Source organism: Phaenicophaeus curvirostris, chromosome 9, assembly GCF_032191515.1.
Source record: "Phaenicophaeus curvirostris isolate KB17595 chromosome 9, BPBGC_Pcur_1.0, whole genome shotgun sequence".
NCBI classification, from domain to species: domain Eukaryota; kingdom Metazoa; phylum Chordata; class Aves; order Cuculiformes; family Cuculidae; genus Phaenicophaeus; species Phaenicophaeus curvirostris.
This window is the reverse complement of record NC_091400.1, coordinates 17,747,799-17,775,031: the sequence shown is the minus strand read 5'-3', so window position 1 is coordinate 17,775,031 and position 27,233 is coordinate 17,747,799. Positions and strand designations below refer to the sequence as shown.

General features: G+C 38.3%; 1 protein-coding gene across 1 annotated transcript in view; it reads right to left on the bottom strand.

The window, feature by feature from the left end:
* FRMPD2 (FERM and PDZ domain containing 2) overlaps positions 1-27,233 on the bottom strand; it is a 49,691-nt gene that overhangs the window by 12,425 nt on the left and 10,033 nt on the right. Inside the window, exons 3-22 of the mRNA XM_069864143.1 lie at positions 25,839-25,996; positions 24,811-24,876; positions 23,461-23,646; positions 22,484-22,610; positions 20,604-20,735; positions 17,077-17,161; positions 13,867-14,017; positions 12,240-12,311; positions 11,410-11,584; positions 10,552-10,702; positions 10,317-10,455; positions 9,282-9,434; positions 6,845-7,030; positions 5,793-5,949; positions 4,846-5,056; positions 3,794-3,897; positions 2,687-2,785; positions 1,453-1,560; positions 1,219-1,335; positions 480-715 (exon numbers count right to left, since the gene is read on the bottom strand). Of these exons, the coding sequence (XP_069720244.1) occupies positions 480-715; positions 1,219-1,335; positions 1,453-1,560; positions 2,687-2,785; positions 3,794-3,897; positions 4,846-5,056; positions 5,793-5,949; positions 6,845-7,030; positions 9,282-9,434; positions 10,317-10,455; positions 10,552-10,702; positions 11,410-11,584; positions 12,240-12,311; positions 13,867-14,017; positions 17,077-17,161; positions 20,604-20,735; positions 22,484-22,610; positions 23,461-23,646; positions 24,811-24,876; positions 25,839-25,996 (2,813 nt within the window). The remainder of the gene's footprint in view (positions 1-479; positions 716-1,218; positions 1,336-1,452; positions 1,561-2,686; positions 2,786-3,793; positions 3,898-4,845; positions 5,057-5,792; positions 5,950-6,844; positions 7,031-9,281; positions 9,435-10,316; positions 10,456-10,551; positions 10,703-11,409; positions 11,585-12,239; positions 12,312-13,866; positions 14,018-17,076; positions 17,162-20,603; positions 20,736-22,483; positions 22,611-23,460; positions 23,647-24,810; positions 24,877-25,838; positions 25,997-27,233) is intronic.

Genomic DNA, 27,233 nt, shown 5'->3' with positions numbered 1-27,233 from the left:
TCCTATCCCATAAACTCATACTTACTATAAGCTCAGAGTGGTACCATTTATATCCCTGACATAATTTCAAGCTCACACCTATGTTACTCAAAATATAATCTGTCTAAATGTGCATAAACTGACTGTAGATTGGGAGGCTGTCTAATAGTAGGAAATTAGACACAAAATGTTGCTGTTCTGTGTCTGGGTGAAAACTTTAGAAGTTGTAAAGGAATAATCAAAATTTTATACCTCCTGTGGAAAGGGAAGGAGAATTTTTAATAATATTCTGTGGAGCAGTTTCCCCATTTTTTTCATACATTTTCAACATGTCTACCATTTTGACATTTTCAGTGTATACAAGCAACATTTTCCAAGGTTTTCTTTCTCCTTTCCTTATTTTTTTTAATTTTTCCATTACTTCCCATTGTTAATATAGTTGGCATGTTTAGAATTATGCTGAGCATTATGTTACTGAACAGCATCAAAATCTCAGTTACCTCCGCACCCAGGCTATCAGCTGAAGGTGCTGGAATCCTGGGCCCCAATTTTGGTGCTAAACTCCAGGAAAGAGCCTTCTCAAGTTCATCTGTCTTCCTGTCCTGTACTTCAGAGAGAGCTGTGTGACAATCTTGAATCTTTTTTCTCCCATTGTCTACGCAAGAGACCTCAGATCCACTAGTGCTGTTTCCTCTTGATAGGTTCTTTTCTTCATTTAATCCTTCTTCATAGATGTCTATAAAGCCATACCAAAATAAAAAAATTGCTGAATATAAATAGTATGTAAACCTGAGGGCAAATATTATTATACCTCAGCGGAAAAGGACAGAGTAACCTCCTACATCAATTGGCTGTGAAATTGGATCCACAAAATGAGTCACTCATAGTAGTCTTCCATCTTACAGTAAGTGTGGAGTATTTGCTTCATCACTACAGAGGACTATGACAATGATGCTGATTAAGAGCTGGACTGTAGGACTAATTGTATTAGAAAAAGAAATGCCAACATTCCCTCAGTATTTGGCACTACAGCCTATAATAGATTTTTACACACTGACTGCAGAACAGAGATTTACACCATACCTGCGAGTAGCTGGCTATCTTTCCTGCTAGCCTATGGTTATTGCAGCTGGCACTGAGTAGTGAGAAAGTACTACTGTATCCCATCACCTAACAAATACTAGTGTCCTGAGTTAACTCTTAGTGTTCCATAACTAGCCAAGGCATTTATCTTTATACCTTTGGGTTGAGAGATGATGAGATCCACTTCATCAGGAGAATTCTGTATGATTTTAACTGCAGTATTAAATGAAACACCCTCAAGACTAATATTATTCACAGAGATGAGTCGTCCTCCTTGAAAAAAAAAAAAAGATAAAACCAAGACAAATCACATCTAAATAGAGAAATAAAAGTAGCTAACTTTAAACCATGCAAGTATTTTAATTCTAATTACAAACTAAGAACAATGACCTGGTTTGATATTTCCAGCTCTGTCTGCAGGTCCCCCAGGGATAATTGAAGCGATAAAGATACCGAGGTCTAATTTTCCTACATTTTCTCCTCCAATAATTACAAAACCTGCAAAAATGAGATAGCATGAGAATGCAGAAACACTGGCAATATTAGAAAAGATGAACCTTAGGAACACAAAAGGCTCTTACTCCAATGGCTTACGCTTTGTACTTGGTCTGGAAAATGGGGAGTTCTGATTTACATGGCATCAAGGTCTTGATTTGGGAGGGATTTAAACTCCAGTTATAATTAAATGTGCTGGTGACTTTAGTGGCTATTTAAATGCAACTTCAAAATAAGAATACTTCCCTGGCTTGGGACTTTTAGAGTCCAACCACTTTCTTATTGGAGTCATAAACTATGTGGACTTTAGTATTTAACACCTGCAGCAGGAAAATGGTATAAAAGCTCATTAGATAAATGAGAACATTGTTCTACAACATGCAGTCTAGGGCCCCTGAGGTAGGCCATGTAAAATTTTAATGGATCTGTAAGAGATGTCTAAGAAAATTAAATCTATTGTTGAGTAGTTCAGTTTCACTGTCCTAGCTCAGAATTTTCTGCCTATTGCAGAATATGTTCTTCTCACAGGTAGAATAGTTGGGTTTTCAAATAGGATAATCCACACAAACCTGCACCATTTAGAAATTTGATGTCTAAGTTAATTGTCATCTGTGAAACTTGATGGTCCTCTGAATGCATCCACAATAACAGTATACACTCTGATAGTGTATTATATAATAAAAATGTTATCCAAATAAGAATCCAGAAGTCAGGAAACATTCATGTTAATCTTGTGTAAACACTATGCCACCCCTGAGGCAATACCTGAAGGGTCTGCAGAACATCATCTCCCCCTGTGTAAGGTCTAGGATAAATAAAATCTCTGCACATGTATTTCAGATATGAAATTAGACCCTTGTTCCTTTCATGCTAGTCTTAGCACTTGGTCCCTTTGACCTCTGTGGCCTTCATTAATCCCCTGAAAAAAACTGTGGTCTTGATTTACGTGCTTAGCCCTTTTCAGTCTTGGAAATTATAAGTCCTTTACAAAGACTGGTAGTCTTATCCTATAATAAGAATAAATGAGGTGTGGAAGGTTACAGTTTTGTTCAGGTTGAGCCAGCAAGTGTCAGTGTTATCACCAGGATCTGACAGTACCGGTGACAAATATAACAAGTTCCCTACTTACCAAATCCATTCTTAGGGTCACGTTTTAAGCAGACACAAATGATTTCTCTTTCTAAACCACTTAGCAAAACTTCCTTTTGTGTGGCTGGTGATCCAGGTGCTGCAGAAACAAAACAGCTAGAATAAATGCAGATTAATGCAGGGAGACAGTAGATGCATATAGTATGGAAAAGTGGGGCTTCAAAAATTAGAAATATATTTTGTCCTTGTTTTTAACATTAGCATTACTTCTGAATCAATGTGATTCAGGAAAGAAGCTCAAACAAGTGTTCAGAAATTTGCATTATTTAGAAAAGTACATGTACAGTAGCTAGGTAAGCTCTTTCTATAATGCTTCTTTCTGGGAGAGTAGTCATTTATTTGTAACATTTTTATTAAGATTAGGATATCTAAAGAGTTGGATATTTAATTCCCATTGAACAGGAGGGTGATTTGGACACAAAGTTTCCTATTGGTTGCTCTGGAAACTCTAACCTTCAGCACTGTGGACCCTTTGGCTCTGTAGATGCAATCCAATCAGCACTGATTGTGATGGTGACTATTATAGTGTTGACTCTACTTAACGCGGAGCAATTGCTACAGTGTTTAAAGTATAGTTCAAATTTTAAAATTAACTCACCAAATAATCATAGCTTTGTATTCCATATATCTGCTACTTGTGAGCATGTAACATGGCTTCTGTTAGAAAATTAGGTGTCCAGTTCTTATTCTGGTTGGTGTCATGCAAATCCAAGAACAGAGGAGGGACCTGGAGCCTACATTCTCTCATGCATTATTTCTTGAATTGCAGATTTTAATTGCAAGCCAAATTATGATCTCTGAGCAGATGAATATTGCCCCATGCAAAAGCTCTAGGTGCACTGAACTGCATCTCTGAAGAGCATTAGGCACCATTGATAGAATCACGAAGTCCCTTACCACTGATCTTGATGGAAAGCAGGAGTGAAAGGTAAGAAATAAGCTTGTCTTGCTAAACACTGGGTTCATTCCCAGGATTAGAAGTGCAAAAAGGTATTATTTAATCTGCAAGCAGAATGTATTTTGGTCTCCTGCTATTGAAACAATAAATATGGAAGGGTACTGTCCTTCTTATGATTATTATACTCACCACTGTTTGTGTTCTGAGTTGAATGAATAGAGAGGTAGTCATAACTCCTTTGCTTTCCATTAAAATTGATGTGCATTTCTGACTGGGATAGCCCCGATGTGGATCTGCATGGCAGGAAATGAGGACTGCATTATAATAACAAATTAGCACGGTATTTAGCACTCTTCATTGAGCTGGGTCTTTCAGAGCCACGTTAGGAATATACATTTGTAGCCTTTCAACAAGTGTTCTGAATTCTGGGCCCCATTTCTTTGTAGGGGAGAGGTAGTTTTTCCTGTTTCCTGTTTTCAGCATTTGCTTCCAGATAACAGCTGCCATTAGACCACTAACATCATGGACTGATTTCATCCTGTGTTTCAATTTGAGCTGAGTGCAGGCATCAGGAAAACAGAGGATAGCCTCAGCATTATTCAGTTAGTCCTTCTGCCCATTTAGACAAAACAACATTTCTGGTATTTCATGTTCTTCTTTGCCCTATTCTAACTCTTAGTGTTCTAAAAGGCAATAGAATTCACCGAAGTCCCTGAGACTGTATGCATCTATAGGAACTGCCTACACTGGCAAATGTACCAGTGCAACTGAAAAAGAAGTTCTTACAGTTCTCTATGATTTACACCTTTAGATATGGAGGAATCAATTAGGTAAGACCTGCTCAAAGCCAGCTTCCACTGTGCATTCAATTCACATACTGCCATTTTCAGAGAAGACACACAAACATTAAAGAGTTTACTTTTAATCTCCCTTATTTTTATCCTTCTTAGTAGCCCAGTAAGTGGTTTGTGCCTGAGCCTGGTACAAGTTTAAGTGTCACTAGTTTTCAAGTTCTCATCTGATAGACTGTTGGCTTCCTGCCTGTGTTCATACTATTGCTGGCATCACAGAGCTTCAGGTGTTTTGGTGTAAGCACAACAAAGACTGCAAAAAAAAAAAACCCAAAAAACCCCCAACCCAAATGTCTGCCTCGTAGTTTACTGTAGAGGTTTGCAGTGATATAGTCTATGACTGAGTATTCTTGTATTCTTACACAGGTTTATAGGAAAAAGCAGACCTACCTGTCAAGATTGCTTTTGTCTCTAGTTCTGTTGTTGGTTTCCACACTGAGGTTATCACAAGATTTGCTCATCATTCCTGCAGAAAGGTTTTCCAAGTTTGCTCCATAGAGCACATTTTCTGAACGAGACAGTCTCTGAATCAGTGCAAGGTGTTCATGTTGAGCTGCATATGCAGAACTTGATTTGTCTATTTCCACAAATTTACTGTCCTCTGAATAAGAAGGGAGAGGCAGTGAAGAAGGAAAGATAAATCCACTGGTATTATCCCATCTCTTTAAACTCAAGGGTACTTTCTGTCTAAAATTTTGAACATGCCAGTAGATATATTTGGTCTAGTATCCTTGAGGATATCTAGGCCTTGGAGTGTGTGGAAAGGGTTTCCAATCTAGTTCTTTCATAGGAAGTGTATGCTGTATTTAGATTTAATTTCTATGAATTATATCGCAAATTCACTTTCCACATAGTTGAATGGTTACAACTGATATGACCTTGGTTTAGTGGGTTTGCCCCAGGACTGACCCAGAGGGCTGAACCTCTGTCTGAGGCAAGCTATAACCAGTTAACTAAATTTGACTCCAGTGTATCTGGGCACTACTGTAGTTATTCTTTGTGTGGAACTTTTCTCAGGTTACATTTGGGGTAAATCTGAGATGTTTCTTCAGAATTCTCAGCATTTTTCCTGAAGGGAAGTGTAACCATGCTTTTTAAAATATCTGAGGTTAGCTACATAGTTTTGATCATCACCAGAGATTCCCTCTCATCCCCGTGTATATGCCCACTCACGTAGATGTGCCAAATTGGGCTTATACACCTCTAACTTCCACTGAAGTAGGAGACAGGATTTCCTAATCTGCAAATGAGAAACTGAAGAATAGTGGAACTGATGCTTTTCCTACAACCTAACCTTGTCCTATGGCCTGAATAACGAAAGTGCATTTATACCTCACCTGATGAAGTTTGATGAAGTTGCCTAGAATTCATCTGTGCATTGAATTTGTGCTGTGCAGAACAGAGGTCCAGTAGATATTTACATGTCTTTGCTGTGTCGGTGATGAAGGTGTGTTTCTTGCCACTGAAGCTGCTCTCAATCATGAATTTTTTTCTCTAAAGGGAAAAAAAACCACAGCTTGCTTTACATATCAGTCATTACAGTGAGGCTTTGAAAGTTAATTTGTTTGGGTTTGTTCAGTTGTATTTATGCCTGGTGTCATGCTTTCTGGGTGCAGTAAATGCCTATTGCAAATTCAACAGTTGTTAGTGAGATATCTGTCATGATGATCTTGACTGCCCTACACTGAAAGTCAAGAACCTCTGAGCTGACTGTGTTGAGAGCAGGTTGATGAAACTGGCAAAATTTGGCACTTCAGATGGTAAAAGGATTAAACTAATGTAATCTGAAAATGAAAATATCTTCGGGGGCAGAAGGGTCACTTTGGGAGAGTAAATAGGGTGGGAAATGTATGGTGCAGGTTGGTTGACACCCACACTGTATGATGGTGGATAGATATCCTCTAATGGCAGAATACCATTTAGAAGAGGTCACAATCTTGTCTCCAGTACTGGTTTGTTAACAGACATCAATATACTAAGATAAAGATAGCAATAATGAGATCTGGAAAGAGGAAGACATGATCCCATGACCTGATGTAGGTACGAAAAAAAATAAAATAAAGAGAGAGAGTAAAGTCAAGAGATGAATACGTAATATGTCATAAAGAGGTTTGACATAATGTCTGTAATAGTCAACAGCAGATTATTCAGTTTTCAGTCATTTGACTCCTGGCTTGGCAAAAAACTCCAGAACTAAACCCCAGTAAGGACCATATATCTTTGCTTCCACATCCAGTTCCAGCCCCGATTTTAGACTATTTTCAAGAAGGACTTGCCTGTACAGAATGATTCTAATTCTGGCTCTGAATGCAATAAATTTATCAAAGTGACTGGCAGAAGAGGAGTAAAGTAACAGAGTGGAGAAGAGATTCACTTGGTTCCAACTTACATGAGCTGAAATTCTCTCTGTTTCACGCCATTGGAATCTTAAACTGGCAATTCGTGTGTGATTTTTGACCTCATAAACAATGATGCCTTTGGCACAGATTCCCAGGATGATGTCTCCTCCTGCTACTTTCTTCTCCTGGGACACACGGTAGAATAACACTCCATATTCAGGAAGTTGCTGAGTCACCTTGTAGAGAAAAAGTGCATTTACCATGAAGTATTCAAAAAGAGGCATGGGAAGAAAAGGTAGGTAGATGGGAAAGGAAATGGTTTTAGTTGTCTTTACTGAATATTCTCTCACTCTGTCAAGAAACCTTTGAAAACCCTTACTGAATTTTCATACCTACTGCCTCACAAAAGTTACCTTACTTTGGTGTGTCCTTGAGCCACTACTTGCATTTTTTTTCCATGTGTAAAACTGAACTAACACTTTCCCACACACCCCATTTGAAGATGTAGGAGGATTATGTAGTTTCCTGCATAATAATCTAAACAATCCAGTGGCACTGAGGTACTTTGCATTACTGCTACTTGGCACTCCTCTGTATTTTTGAAGAAAAATCCATGCAGGAGGATTAATGCTTCTTAACTACTATTAAACCTTGTTTCTTTACATTTACTTTTCTATGTCTTTGTTTCCCTGAGTAAAACCAGAAACCACAAGGTACAGCAAATACGATGATCTTGGTAAAACTGTTAATGCATAGGTGCCAGGGCTACTCTGAATTTTTTTATGGGCTTCACTGGTTTCCTTTCTACAGTGATGAACAACTGGTAATCTTAACTGCAGTGACACCACAGCTCCCAGCCTGCAATAAACTCAGTCATGTACATAAGCCCATTCCTTAGTGGCTATCATCTTTTAAAATCGGACGTTATAAATTTCCATTGCCAAAAATCTTAGCTTATAGGGTTTGCAATTGTACCTCAAAATATCTCACCTAAATATAGTGGTGACATTTGAGGGAATTTCACTGCCTCAGAACTCCCATCAGTGCTAGAATTTATAGTAACAGATATTCAGTGTTGCTTCTTTCTTGCACAGTACTCATTGCTGGGTGAAAAGTTAAGTAGGATTATACTTCAAGGGACTGAGGGGCCAGCTTCTGCCTCTGCCACCTAACTGTGTGGAGGACACTCTGAGGAACTCACCTAGAGGTTCTGGGTGTTGTTGCTTGTCTTTCTACTTGCTGCACTTGGCCACAAAACGTTAAAATGTAACTCAGGCTTATTACAAAACTATGGAATATGAAGAGGGGTTTCTGTCCTCTTCCTTGATCTGCATATGAACATGAGCTTATTCTAAAACTGTTTTAGTGGTGGTGGTGGTAGGTTTTTTTCCCTGGGAAGCTAATGTAGAATCCTTAAATGATTTTAAAACCATGAATAGAGATTTTCAGTAACCAAAATAAAACACTTGAGAAGATCTGTTTTTCAGAAAGTATCCAGAGCACAAAATTTAGGTCCTGGAAACTGGGACATTTATAATCACTAGCTGAATCTGGGTTGTAATTTTTAATCCCTTTCATACTTGGAATTTGCATGTTCTTGCCAAAGGGGCTATCTTTCTCACTTTATATGATGTGTTGGCTCCTTCTACAGGCTTATTCATTGAAACAGATATTAACAAAGCTGCTTTTCTTCATTGGATTTGCCATGCATGATGGGACTGTCATTAAGGCTAAGCTTCAATCTCTTTCTTCAATTCCACTGACAGTGTTAGATGAGAAACTGACACAAATAAACAGCAACTGAACTAAAATGATGCTATAAATAAAAGCATGTGGCATTGCAGCAAAATGGCTAGTGATGTTTATCCATTATCTAATTCTTGATGTTTTTCATTTCATGGAAAGCAGAGAAGTTTGGGGGAGAAGGAGAAATTAGGGGGAGAAAAAATCATATGCCACATCATGACCTAGAGGCCCTAGAGAAAAAGTCATATGAGAAAATACTTCAGATAACTCCTTCCTTACTTCCAGGGTCACAGATATTTCTAAATGAATATTCACTGCATGTTTAGAAAGTGGCTGAACAGCTGCTCTAGTTTCAGAAGTCAAGAAAGTGCTTATTCCCATGGTTTATAATCATCTCTAATACATTCAGTAGGTATATTTATAATCATCCAGAACACAGACATGCTGGTAACATGCTGAAAATTTACATCAACCCTTAGGATGTTGAAAATATCCTGAAATGTGCATTAACCGTTTGTGAACTATCAATGAAAGGAAACTTACCATGTAAATGTGATATGAGTTTTTTAGTGACAGTATCTACAGTAGAATGAAATTCAGAGTTTTTTGTTGGCTTTTTAAATTTGTTCACCATATCTAACTCCATTGTATCAGGCAAGAAGGAAATAACAGACAGTGATAAATAAAGAGGGGCTTTCTACCTTGAAATAAATAAATAATACTTATGGTATGGCAAGTTACCTTTAAAAATTCTAGTTCAGCTTCATCCTCAAATAGGGAACGATTCATATGATGTAATTTAGCAAGCTCTCGCTGTACATATGCCAGGGTCATTTTCTCTATTCGGCTTGCTGGAATGTAGTCTTCAACACGAAAATAGTTCTTTCCATGCATCTTTGGGAGAAAAAAAGTAGGAAAAACGAAAACAAAGGGAGGGGAGCCTTTTGTTCTTTCATGACTTGTCTCATTTGGTGGATTTACATTTTCAGGGTGGCCTGTATGCTGAACTCAGCCCGTTCCCATTTCCTAAAAGAAGGTGGGGAACAGCAGGTAGTGCCCTGACAGCCAAATGGGCCTCATGCACCTGTGCTCAGCCAGGTACTCAGAGCCAGCCCCCCTTCTCTGTGCCACGGGGAGAAGAGAGCTGGGCCTACAGACATGCTGTGTTCTTGCACTTGGAGCTGACAGCTACAGCTGCACCAGTACAACTTACAACGGGGGACCCAACATTAGGGTGGATGCCACCAGATGGATCAGACCAGTCAAAGTTCAATTAACAGAACTACGCTGATTTATTTAACTGATGATATGGCAGTGAACATAAATGGGTATTTTCTGTACACATCAAAACTAGGGAAACTAGTTCAGGCATACCACTAGCGACTTTCCTGTCTTTGCAGTGTACAGCTGTGAATTATGGAGTGGTTTTTTGTTTGTTTTTTCTCTTCCATGTTTTCCAATGTCTTTAAGCCCCTTTGTACATCCAAACTATGCTTATGTTGGAAATTTTCTGGAGTGGCTTGCCTGTTATCAATTATGAACGACCAAAAGTCTTTCATCATTCTGCCATATTTCCTGCCAAATTTTTCTGGCTCATTACTGCTCCTTAATCAGGCAAATTTTGTAATTTTTTAAATTAAATCTATAATGTGATTACTGAAGGGCTTAGCTGAAATTATGTGCTATTCACATTTCTTCTTTAAACTCTGTGACAAACAAAAGCTGCAAAAGCTGTTGAGAGAGACCTCTGAGAAATACTGTAGTATTTCTCCACACCTCAGAAGCATAATTGCCGAGCTCTGCCTGTAAAGCCAAAGCGCCGAGTTTCAGGGCAGTCTCATCACTGCAGTATAATCTCTCCTCCAAAATATCTTTACGAAGCTGCAGGTAAAACTGATGCCTTGTCAAGCTGTGCCTGGAACACAAAAGGGTTTAGGAACAGAGGAGGAGCATTGGACAGTCACCTTAAATGCTACTGGCTTTCCTGCAGCCAACATAACCACGCACTTACTGGATAACATTAAAGTGGTTGACAAAGAATTTTATCCTTAGAAAGAGTGTGAAATTAATGATGGAGGTTTTCTTCTTGGGTTGGTCATTCCAGCCATCTGGGGCCACTTTGTAGAGTTTGGTCTCCTCATCCAAAAAGAAGAATTCTTTACCTGAAATGAGAATTTTGGGTTCTGTGAAACTTCAGTTGCTCAAATTTCTGCTGTCTTCATTCAGTGCATCATTAGCAGTGAAAAATAAAATGAATCATGGATATCAGTTGAGATTTACTCCTCCTTATCATGGCTTAACTTATTGTTTCTGTGATGGAGAAGTTAGGATAACAGTGTGTAATTTAAGATTACAACTGTTAGATGCTGGATTGGTATGGTATCTCTGGAATCACTCAAGAAAAGATAGGGCTTGCATTCTGCTCACCATTTAGTGTCTACACCCCATTGTAGTACCCCAAGGTATTCTTCCTACTGCTTCAGCTCTGCTTGCAGGGTGATGCCGGTCTTGTATATGAAATACCTAAGCATGTACTCAACTTATTTAACTAGGAATAAAGACATTCAGCCTTCCGCAGTACAGTGCTTCCTGAAATTTCTGCTTGAGCTTCATGGTTTTATTCCACTGCAAGGCTGGGATGCACAGAAATATAAGCTAGCAACAGTATGGCTGTGCTAATGCATAGTCCTAGGGTAGACATGCTTTACATCAGTGCAGAACAGTTCAGACCAACATACCTTACTTTTGCTTAAGCTTTGGATATGCATCATCTGAGGATATTAAAGGATCTTACTGGAATTCATTAATAAAGTGAATACAGAGGCACTGAGGGAGAGAGCTGTTACTGTAGTTATCTGCATCTCATTACCTTTCAGGTAAGCCAAGCCAAAGTAGAAATGTTCCACCAAGTTTGCATACGCCACCACAGTGTTGAAAACATCTCTTGCCTTAGACTTGATATCACATTGCACCTCAAGGCACTGCCCATTGAGTAGAATCACATTGATATCCCTTTGGGACAAATAGGACTTCCCTTTTTTAGTCTAAGAAAACATAACAAAGGATGGAGAATGTGTGCCAAGTACAAGCAATGCAAGTTCTGCGCATTTTACTACTGAGGTCCCCTAGTCTACTGTCTTTACAAACTGATGAAATAGATCACAACGCTTTTCTATTTTCTGTCTTCCTTCTCACAAAACAGTTCTAATTTTTTTTTAAGAAACAGGGGATCCCAATAAAACAGCTGAACATACTCAAGACTCTACAATCACCAGAGGTGTTCTAGATTTGAGAGTAATAGGAAATTTGCCCTCATTTTTACTGCTGTACACTGTCAGCCTTTTACCTTGCATTAATGAAAGGTAGGTGATGTGCCTTCAAACTTCAGGAGTCTGATATTTTGGCACTAGATGTCACATTGCTTATCTGCTTTATAATCTTTATCTGAAAAGTCTTGTGCAAAAGTGAGTATTCTTAGCTGAGAAGGATGAATTAAGCTATTTTCACCAACAGAAATACCTATGTAGCACAGAGAATTAAAGGACCTCCTTTCAAGCCTCAATACCTTCGCATGAACCCTAACTCAGTTTGGGAGGAGGATGTGGCAAAAATACTGGGTTGGGACTCAGATGCATCTTGCAAAGAGCCTCAACTAATAGGGTACCAGATTAGGTCTAAATTGTTAATGCTTGTACTTACCACAATTGATCCAGGCAGCTGTATGGTCACTGGTGGTTCATTAGACAAAATAATAAATTCTGGACCTGAAAACTGTAAGGACAGAAATGTAATAAATGTCTCCATAATGTACTGAAGATCCCAAACACCTGTACCAACAAAACATATTTCTGTTGATCTGTATACTGTAGCTAAGTTACTCTGGTGACTAGTAAGGCACAAATGCCGATTGAAGATTTCACTATTTGGGCACTCTCCTGTGTGAACTCTCTGGGGTCTAATAAGGGTAAGCTCATGATGAAGCCTTTTCCTCTGTAAAGGCACTTAACTAAGATCCATTTACTTTACAAGGCACCTGTTTTCACAACACTTACAGAAACTTAATTTCTCCTAAGACCTTTTCCCATTTGATTCCCAAGTTACTAGAGGACAATCACAGATGTATGAAATCATAGTGGTGTCTATGTATCTGTGTGTAAGCCTAGCTTCCATAGTGCAGACCTGCTTTCTTCCCTGTAATGAAGGCTGATTGATATTTCTTATTAACAGACATTGTACTCTTTTGCTTTAATTTCAACAAACTTTAATAGGACAAGATGCTTTTATTTGTTCTGAGCATCCACCTCAACGAATTCCGCATACTGTTGATTTTTTTTTTCTGGTTCCTTTGTGATTTCAGATCTTTGAAGCAGACAGAAATAACTAAATGTCTGTAAGTGGTAAGGTGTGGATCCTTCCAACCATTCTTCATGACTTAGTACCTTTAGCCATTTAGATTTTTTTTTTGAGAAAATTTATGGTTTCTGAATTTATGATTTGTTTCAAAGTACTAGTATTCTTCTGCCAACAGCCAATGCAATTTTGTATCACATATAAAGAGGGACTTGCACTTTGTTCCAACAGTTCCTGGACTCCTTCTGCAGAACTTAATTATTATCCCAGCAAAAATCATAAGAACAAAATTTAATACTAAATTTATATATAAAAAGGTAATTTTCTAAAGTGCCTAACTGAAACTCTTGATCAATGTTCTGTGTTCAGTCAGTCGGGGAACAGGTGAAAGGACACACTAGCCTGGAACCTGTCCCTTCTATGACAGAAAGCTCCATGGGCAGCAGCATTGAGGAGTTTTCTGTGATTCAGTTCTTTCTGGATTTTGTGAGTGCCAAAGAAAAATTATCCTTCCCAGAGTCCTACAACAAATCAGCAACTAGAAATAGTCCCATAGGTAAACTACTAGTTTGCAATACTCAGTGCTACTCTATGCTTTCTGTCCAGGTGTACACTGTAACAACAGGTTAAGTCCTTTGACCAGCAAGGGTTTCGGTTTGGTGTCTCTGTAAATGTTATTGCTGTTCTGAAGCTCCTGTCAGAATGGTTGGTGAACAGTCCATGTGGTGTCTGATGCTTACAGAAATCACATATGTAGAGAGGGTCTGATTATAAACTTTTGCTTAGTCTTTATGGGCAAGGGCTTTCACTGCCTTCAGTTTTGAGTTATCAGAACTGGAACATGCCTGATTTGGAGCCTGTCAATTTAAAATACTCATCTAATGAGATGACTCAGTAGATAATATGCATGTCACTAGCAAATGACAACTGAATGAGAGATTTCTCTTTAATGATACTTATATTTTTCATTAGTCACCTTTTCCTTCCTGTGGAACAAACATTTCTGTGATGCAGCAGCTGCTGTGTAGTCCTTTGTAGACACAGAGAAGGTGGAACCTAAACTTAGCACATTCTGTCTGCTGTTCTTCTGAGTTCCACCAGGGATTTCTTCGACAGCACTGACCGACCTTTAAAGGAAATGCTGTAGTTCGTAATACATATAGAATGCAATCAAAACAACACAGACTTGAGGACAAAGAGCTTAAGGTACATTGACTGACAGAATACTATGAAATCCAGGGCAATATCAGTTATAAGTTGCTAGATGTTTATTTTCAGAAAAAGAAAAAAATATTAATATCACTGATGCCCTTTATAAATAAATTTAAACTATGCTGTAATTCAGTAACAGTTGTCTTTTTCATTTGGTGAGATGGATCTAGCTGGTTTAATTCTGGTGAAGCCAATAGGCAAAGAATTTAGCTCCATGCCTTTCTGAGAAGTCTACAGGATTAATTCTTTATTTCTCATTTTCTAAACAAAAAAAAAAACTTCAGAAAACCCCAACATTTGCTCTAGTTTTAACATGTAAATTAATGGTGTCTTCCTCTTGAGCAGACATTTGTATGGTTAGAATAAAATTAAAATATAATATATACTCTTATTGTTGAGGAAAGAATTATTATGCGGTATAGAAGGAAAGGTTTTGTTGAGGATATTTTTGTTAATTTTATTTTTAACAAATGTCAGACTCACATGGAAGATTTTTTGTTCTCCCAAAGTTTTATCCTTTTATTTTGCATGTTGCAGAGCTGCTTCAGGGAACTGCTCAGGAAGTTTCAAAAGGTTTTTAACAAATTTACTGGAGTAGTTGTTCATCTCTTCTCTCTGGTATCAACTGACAGTACACATGGGAATGGTTCAAAGCTGTGTCAGAGGAGGTGTAGACTTGATATTAGGAAGCATATATTTACTGAGAAAGGTGGACAGACACTGCGACAGGCTTCCTAGAGAGGTGGTCGATGCCCCAGGCCTTTCAGTGTTTAAAAGACATTTGGACAATGCCTTAACTTGCAATATGCCTTAACTTTTGGTTAGCCCTGCAGTAGTCAGCCAATTGGACTAGATGAACTACCCTACCCTACCCTACCCTACCCTACCCTACCCTATCCTAGTTTGCGTTCCTCTGTCTATAATGATATCAGATACTTTTGTTTCTGTCAGTACAGCCTTTTTAACTTTTAACTAAGAGATCAACTTTTAACTAAGAAATGTGCCTAAAAATGTCCTGAAGTGAGTTTTGTGGGTATGAAATACTATTAGCTCAAAACTCAAGATGCTGTATTAAGAAGTCTTTATCTTCCTGTGGAAAACACTTCCTGTTGTTAGTCTTGCAAGGTGAGAGATGCCAGACTTGACAACTGTGTCTTCTTTATCTGTGGGCCATAGCCCTGCATATAAGCTTAACTTTATGAGATGTAAATTATTTCAGTTGGGCTGCAGTGAACATGATGACATTACTAAGCTTTATAGATAGTAGACCCATCACTGTTTTGTGTCAGTTATCCTCCTGTATGGGAAACGGGTGGTTTCCAAATTAATTATTTCAACTCCACTGTTGTGATATTTACAATAAGATGGCGACCTTGGTAGAAATTCAGTTGCAGATGCTTACAACCAAAAGTGGGGTTTACAGTCCCTGAAGTTCTATGGGAAACAGCTTGCAGGAATTTTGGAGGAGATACTGCATCTTTCAGCAGAGGAGGGGAACATTTTCTTGGCAGCATGATTTTAGATCAAGGGTATCAAGATGGTGCCCAGGTTGGCAGGCAGAGGCATGGCAATTGCTCCAAAATACTTGGTAAATAAATATTTTAATGTTGATACTGTTGCCATATGCATTGTGATGCATATATAGATGTCTGTATCCACACATATAAATATGTGTGTGTAGTTAGACAGGTAGATATAGAGTTCTTTCTTCATAAAGGCTGCCACCATCCTGCAACCTGCTTGTAGTTCTTTCTTATTGCAGGTTTAGAGCTGTTCTGGGGTATCTCACATTATTCAGATTTTCATTGCTGATTTATTGGGAAGTTCAAGCTGTTTACTTGGGATACATTTAATTAGGAGTTAGTTAATCTAAACTGAGCATTTCCTGTAGGCCTGAATTACTGGTGTCATGGTTAAAAGAAGAAACTCCTGTTTAACTGGGTCAAGAACTCAATTTAAATGGGGTGCCTGTAGGGATTACATGGTGCTTAACTATGAGATTCTGGTCTTTGTAGTGCCTAGAGGCTAACGTTACTTAAATTTCTCCTTCATTTGGAAACAGCTATAATTACAGCTGTTCTATGCTAGCACTCAGCGTAGAAAAGTTTTGTTTGGTAGCAATGATGTTTCCCTGACTTTTGAAAAGGACTTAGTTTCAGTTGTACAGTTCTCAGCTTTCATTCTCTCTGTACAGGGCTGCTGTACATGCCATGGCTGAAATGAGGCTAATCCCCATGACAGAGCAGAGGTCTTTATTACTTGTGTCCCTGAGTTACCTATAACTCTTTGGTGAAGTGGCTGCATAGGACTGAATATGATTGGCACAAGTGAGACAAATCAATCTAACAACTGAGATGGAAATGCAAGTAATCCACTGAATATGATGGATCATATACATATCTGTCATAAACACTCCAGAACACATCAGGCTTCTGCTAATGTAACAACGAGGCAAGACCAGATCCAAAATCTGAATGTAGACAAATACGTACCCTGCAGTATGCCTTGTCAGTAAAAGCAATGAATGTTCATACCTTCTCAACAGGTTTTTCCCTTCCACACTCTCTGTGGAGCTGCTTCCCAGTTATTTCAGTCACAGTGAGCTATTGCTGCTCACCTGTCTGATTCTGTCAGAGATACGCCAGGGCCAGCTCTTCTGGGAGGCCAGTCACATCTGGCAGGACCCAGTGGTGAAGAGTAAAGGTGGAAAACTCCAATTTTCCTGTTTTCTATGGATTAAGTGCCCAAGCTCCATTTAACTAGAGCATTTGTGCCAAGCAAACTTGGCACCAAAGTTTGCTTGGCACCAAATCAAGCCTAGGCACACTTTAATTCCACATAAACAATATCTATTCTCAAAATAGGTTCAGATGGTGATCCCGGCATTTTCTGATAATTACATTGCCACACTATTTGTCTGCTTCACCTAGTAATAATACAGCTTCTGTCTTTTAGGAATATGAGTTTTGGTTACCTGTTTATGAAGAGCTTGTAGCTACTTTGCGTCCTTGACCCACTAAGGGTGGGTTCCCTTGACCTGTGTGTCTGTGGAACTTTGCCTGAAATGAACAAAGGAAATGTCACAATTGAAGCAATTGTAGCAGCACTCAGCATTAGACCTTGGGACAGCAAAGAGGAAATTTAAACTGGCCACTTCCTCTCTTGTGTCCTTGCTGGGACATGATAAATAGCTATTTTACAAGACTAAGTGAATTCAACACCAGCAGTATTCCTACGTCTGTAGTTATTGTTACTTCTTCTTCATAACTCTTCATGTGAATATAATTTGGAAAATAGCTGTGTAGGTACGGTGGCTGTTATTTCCATATGTGTAGGAGTAATTTATGAAACAGCTTTTGCTCTTCAGAAATTACCCCTACTATTCTTTATTCTTCTATTTCCAGGCATAAAATTAGGCTTTTGTGGCTTAATCAGAGTATGATATAAAATCACTGAAATAAAAACTGTTTGTAAATATTCCACTGGCTATTTGCCACATTAATTATATTCTAAATCTTTTCACATCATAAAAATCTGGTGGGAATATAGGATGGTTTGTGAGTCATTAGCAAATAAGATTTGTATAATTTTTCACCTTCGGCTTTCTCTGCTGCTACAGAAAGGAAAGACATTGCTTTGTCCAAATACATGAAGGCTGTAATTTATAGGTAGATCCAGAAAGGGCGATGCAAGTGGTAGTTCCATGAGCATTTCTTCTAGCAGCAGAGATGTTTTAAATCCTTTAGGGTAAGGTGAGAAGGTTACATTTTTCTACACTTGGATCATATAATTGTTCTTATTTGAAGAACTGCATATCAAACTATTACATAAGCGGAATGATAGAGGTGATAAAATGAGCTGTGTGGAAGCAATCTTTTAGGTCAGCTTGATTTCCAGATAAAATACTACACCCTGAGACATTACTCTGAATTCTAACCTGAAAACATGACATTGAATTCTAATATACTAAACACTAACTGCCACTTTAAAATCTAGCAAATCTATAGCCGCATTGCTAAAATATGCATAAACATGTTTTATCAAGCTGCAGATGGTAGTGACAAAACGTGAAATTTGAGATAAGCCAACTACTTGGGGCTAGTTACCAAAATTGAGATTCAGTCCTGTGTTCTGAAACTACATGCTTTTTAATAAGGATGCCTTGCAAAATTCTCTGCTTACATTATAGGTTTCACATAATTGTATAAAAATACTTTGACATGCACATAAAAGTCCTGTAAGTTTTTCTGTCCTAGCAGTTATGGCAGTGGGACAAGTTGGCTAGTTTCAGTGGCCAGACTGCCACGCTTTGATCACAAATCCAACACATTCCTGATGTTTAACAAACGTGCGGCTCGTAAAAAAGTTGATCATGTAGATGACTAATTTCTAATATGTTAAATGAGCTTCTGAAGTACAGTCTGCACAGAGATCTCAATTTCCGTTGAGATGATGGTGCTCTATTAGATGGTAATATTTCTGTTCAGAGAAGAATGCATTTTCATGAAAGAACATCTGCAGCAAAAAAGCTCTCACGTTCTGTGTTCTCTTCTGTATTTTTAGCTGAGTACAAACAGTTAAAAATGTTTCAGTGAGAACTGAGACAGGCACAAATGCACTGGAATGAGCTTTTGTCAAGTTTATGACCAATATTTTTTTAAAGTGAACTTAAAAAACAGGCTCCTGAGTTTACTTTCATTATATGCCACTAGGTATGTGACTGACACATATGCATCACACAGGGAGCAGCTGCAGTCTTGAGTTTTTATTACTGCTGATATTGATTGCAATTCTGGATAATCAGAAAAGCAGTGCCTTTCAGGAGGTCTGTATCAACAGCAGTTGTATGAGCAACCTCACTTTCCTCATCCTTGGGGCTGAGAGGCTATTATGCTTTGGTTTTTTTCCCCAGGATGGATTTGCTTTCCCTATGCGAGTTATCTCCTGGCAGACTTGTGATAATGTAGTGTGCATCTTTCCTAGAGAAATTAGTCCCTTGAGATCATACTCTATGCCTTTCATTTTTGCCAAGTAAATTTTAAACCTTTCAAATTTGGAAGAGCCTGGGTAATATGTTCCTACGAATATCGTGACAATAAGAAGCTGGGTAGTATAAACTCAAATTAATGCTTACCAGTGAATAAAGAAAGGATACTCAACAGTTTTACATTATTTATGACATTAATGAACTAACCAGTCAGTATGCATACCTTGTTGCATTGTAACTGGTGTAGTGGATGCTAGGGCTATTTTCTTAAGGAAGAAATTTCTGAAATAAAAAAACCACACGTGCTTATAGAGCACTTGTGTGTCCATGCCACAGGAGGACCTAGTACTTCATTTCTCGTGAAGGCTTATAGAAGGAGGAAGTAAACTCTGAAATACAGAAGTAAACTTCCACTGCTACATCTGAAAACTCAGGATAAGTGCCCAAGGCAGGATGGAGGAAAAAGTTGAAAGCAGATGGGATGGTGGGTAACTGTGGAATGGAGAACAGAAATGGACAGGAGTCTAAAACGGGCAGCTGGCATGGTAAACTTGTTTTCTTTAGGAGGCTCTGATGATATTTGTCAGCAGGAACTATTTGCTCTTGGGCAGTGTGCACATCCTAAGTGCCCCTACCTCAGATTTAAATTTCAACAGGACAATACAAATGCAGAGCAGTACTCCCCTTCCTGCTGAATTCTCCTCTTTTCATTATAGTACCACCCTATACTGTGATTTAAGTGGCTTGGAAAGGACCCTGACTGATGTCTGCCATAGAGTGTTCACTAAATGGATTCTCTCCCCACCAGTTTCTTTAGTGCTGTTCCTGCCATAAAGGGATTGAAAGTGGAGCTAAGATTCCAACTGTGATATATACAAAGTAAATCAGAAAAGCAGCATTGCAACCTGACATTTAGCAAAAAAACCCCTAACACTCTGAGCAGGAAATACACAATGGCTTTAGGACTAAAATAAAAAGAAAACAAAGAGTTATTTGTTGGAGGTTTTTTCCTTTAGATATCAGAATTAATCACTTTGTTTTTAAATGGGCTTGAAGAAATATTAATCCCCACCACTTAAGTCCCAGCTATTATTCAGAGATTCAACTGATACCAGTGCTGCCATCTTGACTTTGTCCATCATACTCATTTTTACAGTGGCTCCACTGTTTCTCATCTGTTTTAAAACCCCATGTGTCAAAAACATGTTATTAGAAACATGTCTGTGATCTGCTGAATAGCTTCACCTGACAAAGGTGGCAAAAAACAAGAAAGAGATGATCGTGCTGTGTGGTAACCAGGCAATATATTGCTTTACAGTAGGACACCAGTAAGAAGGAATCCAGGATAAGGGGATCTTTCTCTGCAGCTTAGCACAAGTACACCTCCCTAATTCAAGTAACAACAAGTGCATGGGAGTGCCTATTACCTGACCATATATGGGTACTCTCACATTTCAGGGAACAAAAAAGATGAGTACATAATTCATAAATGTAATCTTTCAGGAAAATCTTACCTTTCCTGTGTCCTTGGTTAGAAAGTATCAAAGATGCACTTTCAGAAATACTATTAGAGTCACTGTAGTCCACAGAGAGTTGTCTGTAATCTTCTGTTGACCAACTGTAATTCATTAATCTGGACCCTTTGTCTGGAAAAAGAAAGGAAATACGGTGAATTTTTATACAGACCATGTCTTTCTGTCTTCTAATCCTGACTTCAATTCCTTAAGGACCAAGGAAAGCTTTGTAACTTCATGCTTTCACTTTCATAATCTTATTCTGACCCAAAATAATTCTTAGAGTTCTCCTCGACCATTCTGAATAAAACAAATCTAATATAATAATTCCATTCTGCATGTTTAGCTGAAAGGTGGCCAAGTGCAGATAACCTGTAAAGTTCCCCTTCCTTATATTCAGACGCTCAAACCCTTCAGCTATAAAGTATTCTTTCTGTGTGCTGGATAGACAGTGCCCAGACACAATTCACTGGCCCAGTTGGTGGCAGAAATTCCACTAAGGGGTGATCCTAAGTCATTAGGAAGTACGTACTTCTGTTGCACCCCACCCTGAATTTACTTTGATTGCATTGTCTCTTGTCTTTTTCCAGAATCTCTGAAGGTGATAAGTTCAAATTAAAAAAAAAAAAAAAAAGAAGTAGAACGTTGCTTTGAAAAGTGTTTCTCACACATTCTCAATGTAATTGACATCCTGATTCATTAAAGCCCTTAAGCAAGTGTAAGCTATGTGACCTGAATCCCTAGAAAACACAGAGATCACCACAGATACATAATCACTAGATTCAATAGAAGGGAAATGCCAGGAACCTGTGGCTAATAGGAGATTGAAGTTGAGACCATCTCTTTTAGCAGCAGCAGTTTTCACCAGTTCATGCACCGGTTTGACTCTGTAAGCTCAGTTTCTGAATGAATAAGTGAATCAATATGATTCAAGGCATGGTTTGTCTACGTTTTCAGAAGAATCTCCTTTTCTTATGACCAATAATACATATTAGGAATATTCCATGGTTATTTCAGCATATTTAATTCTAGGTGAAGTTAATGGAACTTATATCTGATTTGCTGAATAGGAACTGGATTCTTCATATGCCCGATGTTGAGCATGTCAAAAAAAAAAAAAAGCGGCTGCATAGCTTAAGCCAACCTTCCATTTGCCCCCAAATCAGAGATTTCTGTTGAAGTGAACAGCACCAGAGAGAGACTAGAAAAAAGAACTATCTGAACCTGAAGTCCACAGTTAGTTACAGTTAGAGAATTACTCTCAGAGATAATAAAATCTTGACCTTGGTCAAATGAAATGTGAAATTAGTATATGCTCGTTTATTTATATAGTGAGCAGGATCTGGCTTTGTGTCTTGAAATCACTCCTGCAATCCATGTAGGAATTTATAAAAAATGTCTAGAACAGAAAAATAGCTAAAATAATAAAAAAAAGTGAATATTTGCTTGAATAATCAAGTAGGAAAGACGAATATATATTCCTTAATGACAACAAGATAACTTTATGGAATTCCACTCTACCTTCAAAAATTCACTGGACTATCCATGTTACAAACACAGTTTTGAAAGTAGTTTTGTTTTATATGCACGGATTTTATGCAAAGTGCTTTAGGAGTTGAATCTGTGCAAGCTGATTCGTTATCGTTGCTTCACAGCCTTCAAACTGCTGTCCTTTGAGGAATGAAGAACAGAAACCTTGTTGACTTGCCTCAGAGTCTTTCCATTATGAAGTCATTTATATGTAAAGCAATAAATATCTCATTCAGCAGTACATCTAATCACTACAGCATGAAATTAATCAGTTTGCCTAGCTTGGGAAAGACTCAGAAAAGGCTGGCTGTATCCTTATTAGACAGTTCAGATTATAAGTCTTTCTTTACCTTCATTAAAATTCATCTGGGAAGACAGTGGTGAAGTGTCCAATATTTTCTCATGCAGTCTTTTCCTTATCACATGACTTCTGTTAAGCTGAGAGGCTGAGCTGTCGTCAGTAACTACCCGCTCTACCTAGAAGACAGCAGTACTGCAAGTCAATGTCATATAACATGTGAACTTCAGACTCTCATACTGAAGTGATCCTTGTCCTCTGCCTGTCAGAGGCTGCTGATTTGTTTGGCATAAGCCACTTCATCTCAGATTAGCACAAAGCAGTATTGAGTTTTGGTGGCTTTATGCTCTCATGCTAGCTGTGTTTAAGAGGGCACACCCTCTGTTACAGTGGGTAATAGAGTAAGAGAGAGTGCAAGGGAAAAGGTCATCTCAGAATGGTAATGAATACTGGTTGATACAGAAAAAAAAATATTTGCAGAGTGTTTTCTTCCAGTTTCATTCAGCTTTTCAACAAAGATATTGGTTGATATTTTGAATCTTGAAAAAGGCTCAGGTGCTCGTTTATTAAAAACTTCATGTGGTCAGGCTTGATTGCACGACAAATGTTTAGTCCCACTCAAGGATGATGAAATTCTCAATATGATGTAAATGTGATTTCTTTGAATTTCACAAACAAAGTCTGAAACCAGAGTGGCATTGGGGAAATCTTTTCTCTTGCGTAAAGTCCTTTGCTTTGGCCAATATGAAGTTTCTGTAAAGGTTATGATCACTTCAGTATTAACAAAAGAAATGAAGATACTATTTGCATATCATTTCCCAGGAGTATAAGAATGGTGTGAGAGATGCCTTCATTGCCTTATTTGCTTGTACACATCCCACTCAATTTCCTGTTTAGAAGGCTAGAACTAAACCCCATTTCCTTTGTACAAGCATTAATTGCAGGCAATTGGTCACCTGTATCCTATGTTGCTGCTAACATCTCTCACCAAAGTAAAGAAGATGGTTAGAGTATGGGAGTAGTACCTACCTCACTGACACTTCCCACAGCAAACTGGACCATTTTCTTGATGTACATATTTGCTGGTAAGGAAGCATATTCTTTCTGATGTGCCTCACATGCTTCCAAAATTGATTCAGGAGGAAGTCTTTTATGTGGCAGATCTTCACATAGTGTCAGCAAGAGCGTGTGTAGTTGGTCACTCAGCTGGAGGGACTGAGTCAAAATGGAGGTAAGGTTAAATGACATCTCTTAGTGGTCTGAAATCTTGTGTAAACTGGGGCCAAGAATTTCTGGAAGCCTTTCACCCTGGGTGAGAAATGGGAACTGAGTTCATTTAGACTTTGGGAAATTCCAGATAGGCAGCATAACAGCTCTAAATGGAGCCTCTAAGAGGATCCAGGATGGCCTTGGATGTAGCTAGCATCTGCAAGGAGGGTCATCAGCCTGTATAGGGGCTTCTTTGTGACAGACACCAGCTCAGTCTGCTCCACAGCTTTGTTAACTAGACTGTGAATCTTAAAGATGCATGCAAGTGAGACATGTAGCAGCATTAGCTTCAAAAAGGTGGGAGTTATACCAGCCAAAACTGTTGCCGTAGAGACCAGATACTTGAACTTTAGAGTCATTTATGTTACAGAGCCTTTTCTCTTAAAACATGTGTAGCCATGAAAGGAAGGTTAAATCTACTAAAAGCTTGTGCTTACAAAATCAAAAACGTAATCAAAAGCACAGATTTAGAAATGAAACAAAATGGGTGCTACAAACCTTTGAAAGGATTCTGTGTAAGCAAGTAGTGCAAAATTTCAACTAGCAGAAATTCTGGCATAATTTGCTCAGAAATAGGGAGAGTTATTAAGTTTTATTCCAGCATTGCAGAGCATCACAAGCATGCAACACAATGTTTTTCTTTTAGCCCTTCCTTAGAATAATTGAATTAAGACCTTTAAGTTCATTGAGTCCTAGTCCTTCACCTAGCACTGCCAAGTGCCCCAAGTGCCCCAAGTGCCCCACCTACACATCTTCTAAATACCTCCAGGGAAGGTTCCACTTCCCTGGGCAGCCTCTTTCTTATTACAATCTTGAAATAAATAATCTTCTACTCTTAAAAGCAAGGTAGGATTCATCTTAATGGGAACAATTCTGGTTTTTGAAGAAAAAGGAAAATAAATAGAAATAAACGTAAGGCCTAACTAAATTCCTGATTTGGATGAACTAGTATTTTTCATGCAGTCTGGACTGTGATAGAGGCTTTCCATTTCCTTCTAGTGGTCCAAAATATAAAGCCCTTCTTAGTGAGACTTCAGATCATGCCTTTGAATCTTTGAACCTATCAATATAAGACAGAATAAAAGAAACAAAAATGTTTGTGTTACTGGCCTGGTTGGGTGGAACCTGGTAGTCAGCTGACCAATAGAGGGTCATTCCTAAGGAATACACCAACATCTGTCAAACCAGAAAAAGAAAGCCTTTATGAAGTCAACATTAAATACAGAAAAGCCTTGTACTAGAGACACCATCTTTTTGTGTCTTTGGTCACAAAATGGCAGAAGGTGATCAGATAATTTTTAAAAAAGTCAGACTAGAGGAAACGTATATCAAAGTACAATAGTGAGTCTTGGCTTACAGACTACATAGCACACAATGACCATTGTTCAGCTTGAGGGACTGAGTTAGACTACTCTCTATCCAATGATGCCATGAGTAGGAAAAGAAATCTGAATGCCTTTGCTAGTTTTGAAGCTCTCCCATTGGCGATTAAAGCACTCCCTTGCCTGTGGAACTGACTAGAAGTCATGTCCAGGAAAAGGATTACTGGAATAAGGGCTATCTATTCCAAAGCTTCATGTTTCTGCACAGCATCTAAGCGATCAGTTATCAGTCTGAGTCTGAAATCACTATGTTGTGCCTGAGGGAAACATGTACTGAAGTGGTCCTAGTGGTATTTGAAACTTTTATATACCTAATTGCTGTGTCTTACTGTCTTGCTAGAAAGAGTCATTTCGCAAGGAGAAGAAAAGTAAATTGTTAACAAAGCTGAACATATTTCTGTGTGCTTTCACTCTCTGATTGCATAGATACTGCAGTCCTGCTGCTTCTGGGTTTACAATTACCATTATCTGGTTAAATATTATGTTCATGTAAGTATTCTTCCTTTCTGTGGGCCTTCACAAATGATACATTTCTGCAGGCCTTGAGGACCAGTGTTCAAAATTGATTTTGATATTGACAAGCATGCTAATCGAATGGCAAGCTCTAAGATACATGTCAATCTTTGTAACTATAGCCTTATTTGTTTAGCATTACTAGAAATGGAGTTTGACAGTAGATAGCTGATATGCTGCATTAAAACCCATAAGCTTATATTCATGAGGTACTGTCAAGATTTATTTTCTAATATGTCTCACCTTTGTTAGTCCGGTGCACTGATTTTTACTTTGTCTGTGGAGCAGTTCTGGTGCACTGAAAGGGACAGTTTCTGTCTGAGATCCATTGTTTTGGAAGGACAAATTTCCTTCAGCAGACAGTAGTACTGACCACGGACAAATTACGCAGATGGCAGGATCTGAAAAATATTGAAGAAAATAATGGAGTTCTTAGTGTTGAATTCACTATGCTCAGAAAACCATGTTGCTGGCATCTCACCTGCATAGCCAAACCCGAAGTTTCCTGAAGATGCACGCAAAAGTCAGTGGAATCATACATTTTTATGGCTGGCTGATTTTGTCATCTGCATTTCAATCACAGTTAAAGACTTGGTTTCTCTCTTACATCATTTCACACATATAAACACATTTCACACATATTGACTTCAATGGATTTCTGAAGCCTAAGGAAATGTAGAATTACATCCCATGTCCAGATTCTGGAGATCTCAACATTTTTGGTAGATCTTTATATGCAAAGCCCAAGGGAGTATCAGAAGAGTAGAACATTCCTTCCAATAAGGAAGCTTGCCCTCTCTGTTCCCTTAAACAGTCTATTTGAAGGTGTCTCAGTGATGGACTGGATCCTTCTGGTAAAGGGCTAAGTACTCTTAAAAAAATATCACTGCAGAGATTCACTGAGGTTGGTCCCACTGGTCTGAAGCAGGAGTGGAAGCATGAGGATGCGTAGTCTTCTGGGCACACACTTGCATATATACATCAAGTGAAGTTGACCAAAGACATCCAAGTGATTTCATTTAAAAAAATCATTTAAAAAGCACAATAAAAAGCTTCTAAGAGCAATCTCTTTGCTTTAGAAAGATGAAAAGCTGAATTAACCATGGCAATATTTAGATATAGAGTTCCTAGAAATATAGGTAATTCAAAAAAAAGGAAAAAAGTTGGCTCTTGAACCACCTTCTTCAGTCCAGAGTATGAGAACAGAGACTATTCAGATCTCCATAGGAAAAGAGCTCAGAATCTTGCTGTAAATACTATGGTATTTTAGCATTTAAAAAATATCCATTAAAAAATGGCTACATAGTTCTTATGCATGGTGACATTTATATTAGGAAAATGGACAGTAAAAACAGGTAAAATGTTAAGCTGGGAACTCATATACACTTAAGAGGTTTGTATAGCCAGAGGACTTAGAGATTCAAGACTTATGGACCACTGGTATTTGCAACATTTATGGCTTTTACTTCTTTAGAAAACCAAAGGTCTTAGAATCATCACCTAGCCTTCTCTTTTGCTCCTTCCCCATTTTCTGTAGGTTGACATGCAAATACAAGTAGCACCTGCTGGTATATTTGTTTGGGTTATAAACAATGAGCTTGTACTTTAGACTTGATGAAGACTACCTGGCCTTCTTCA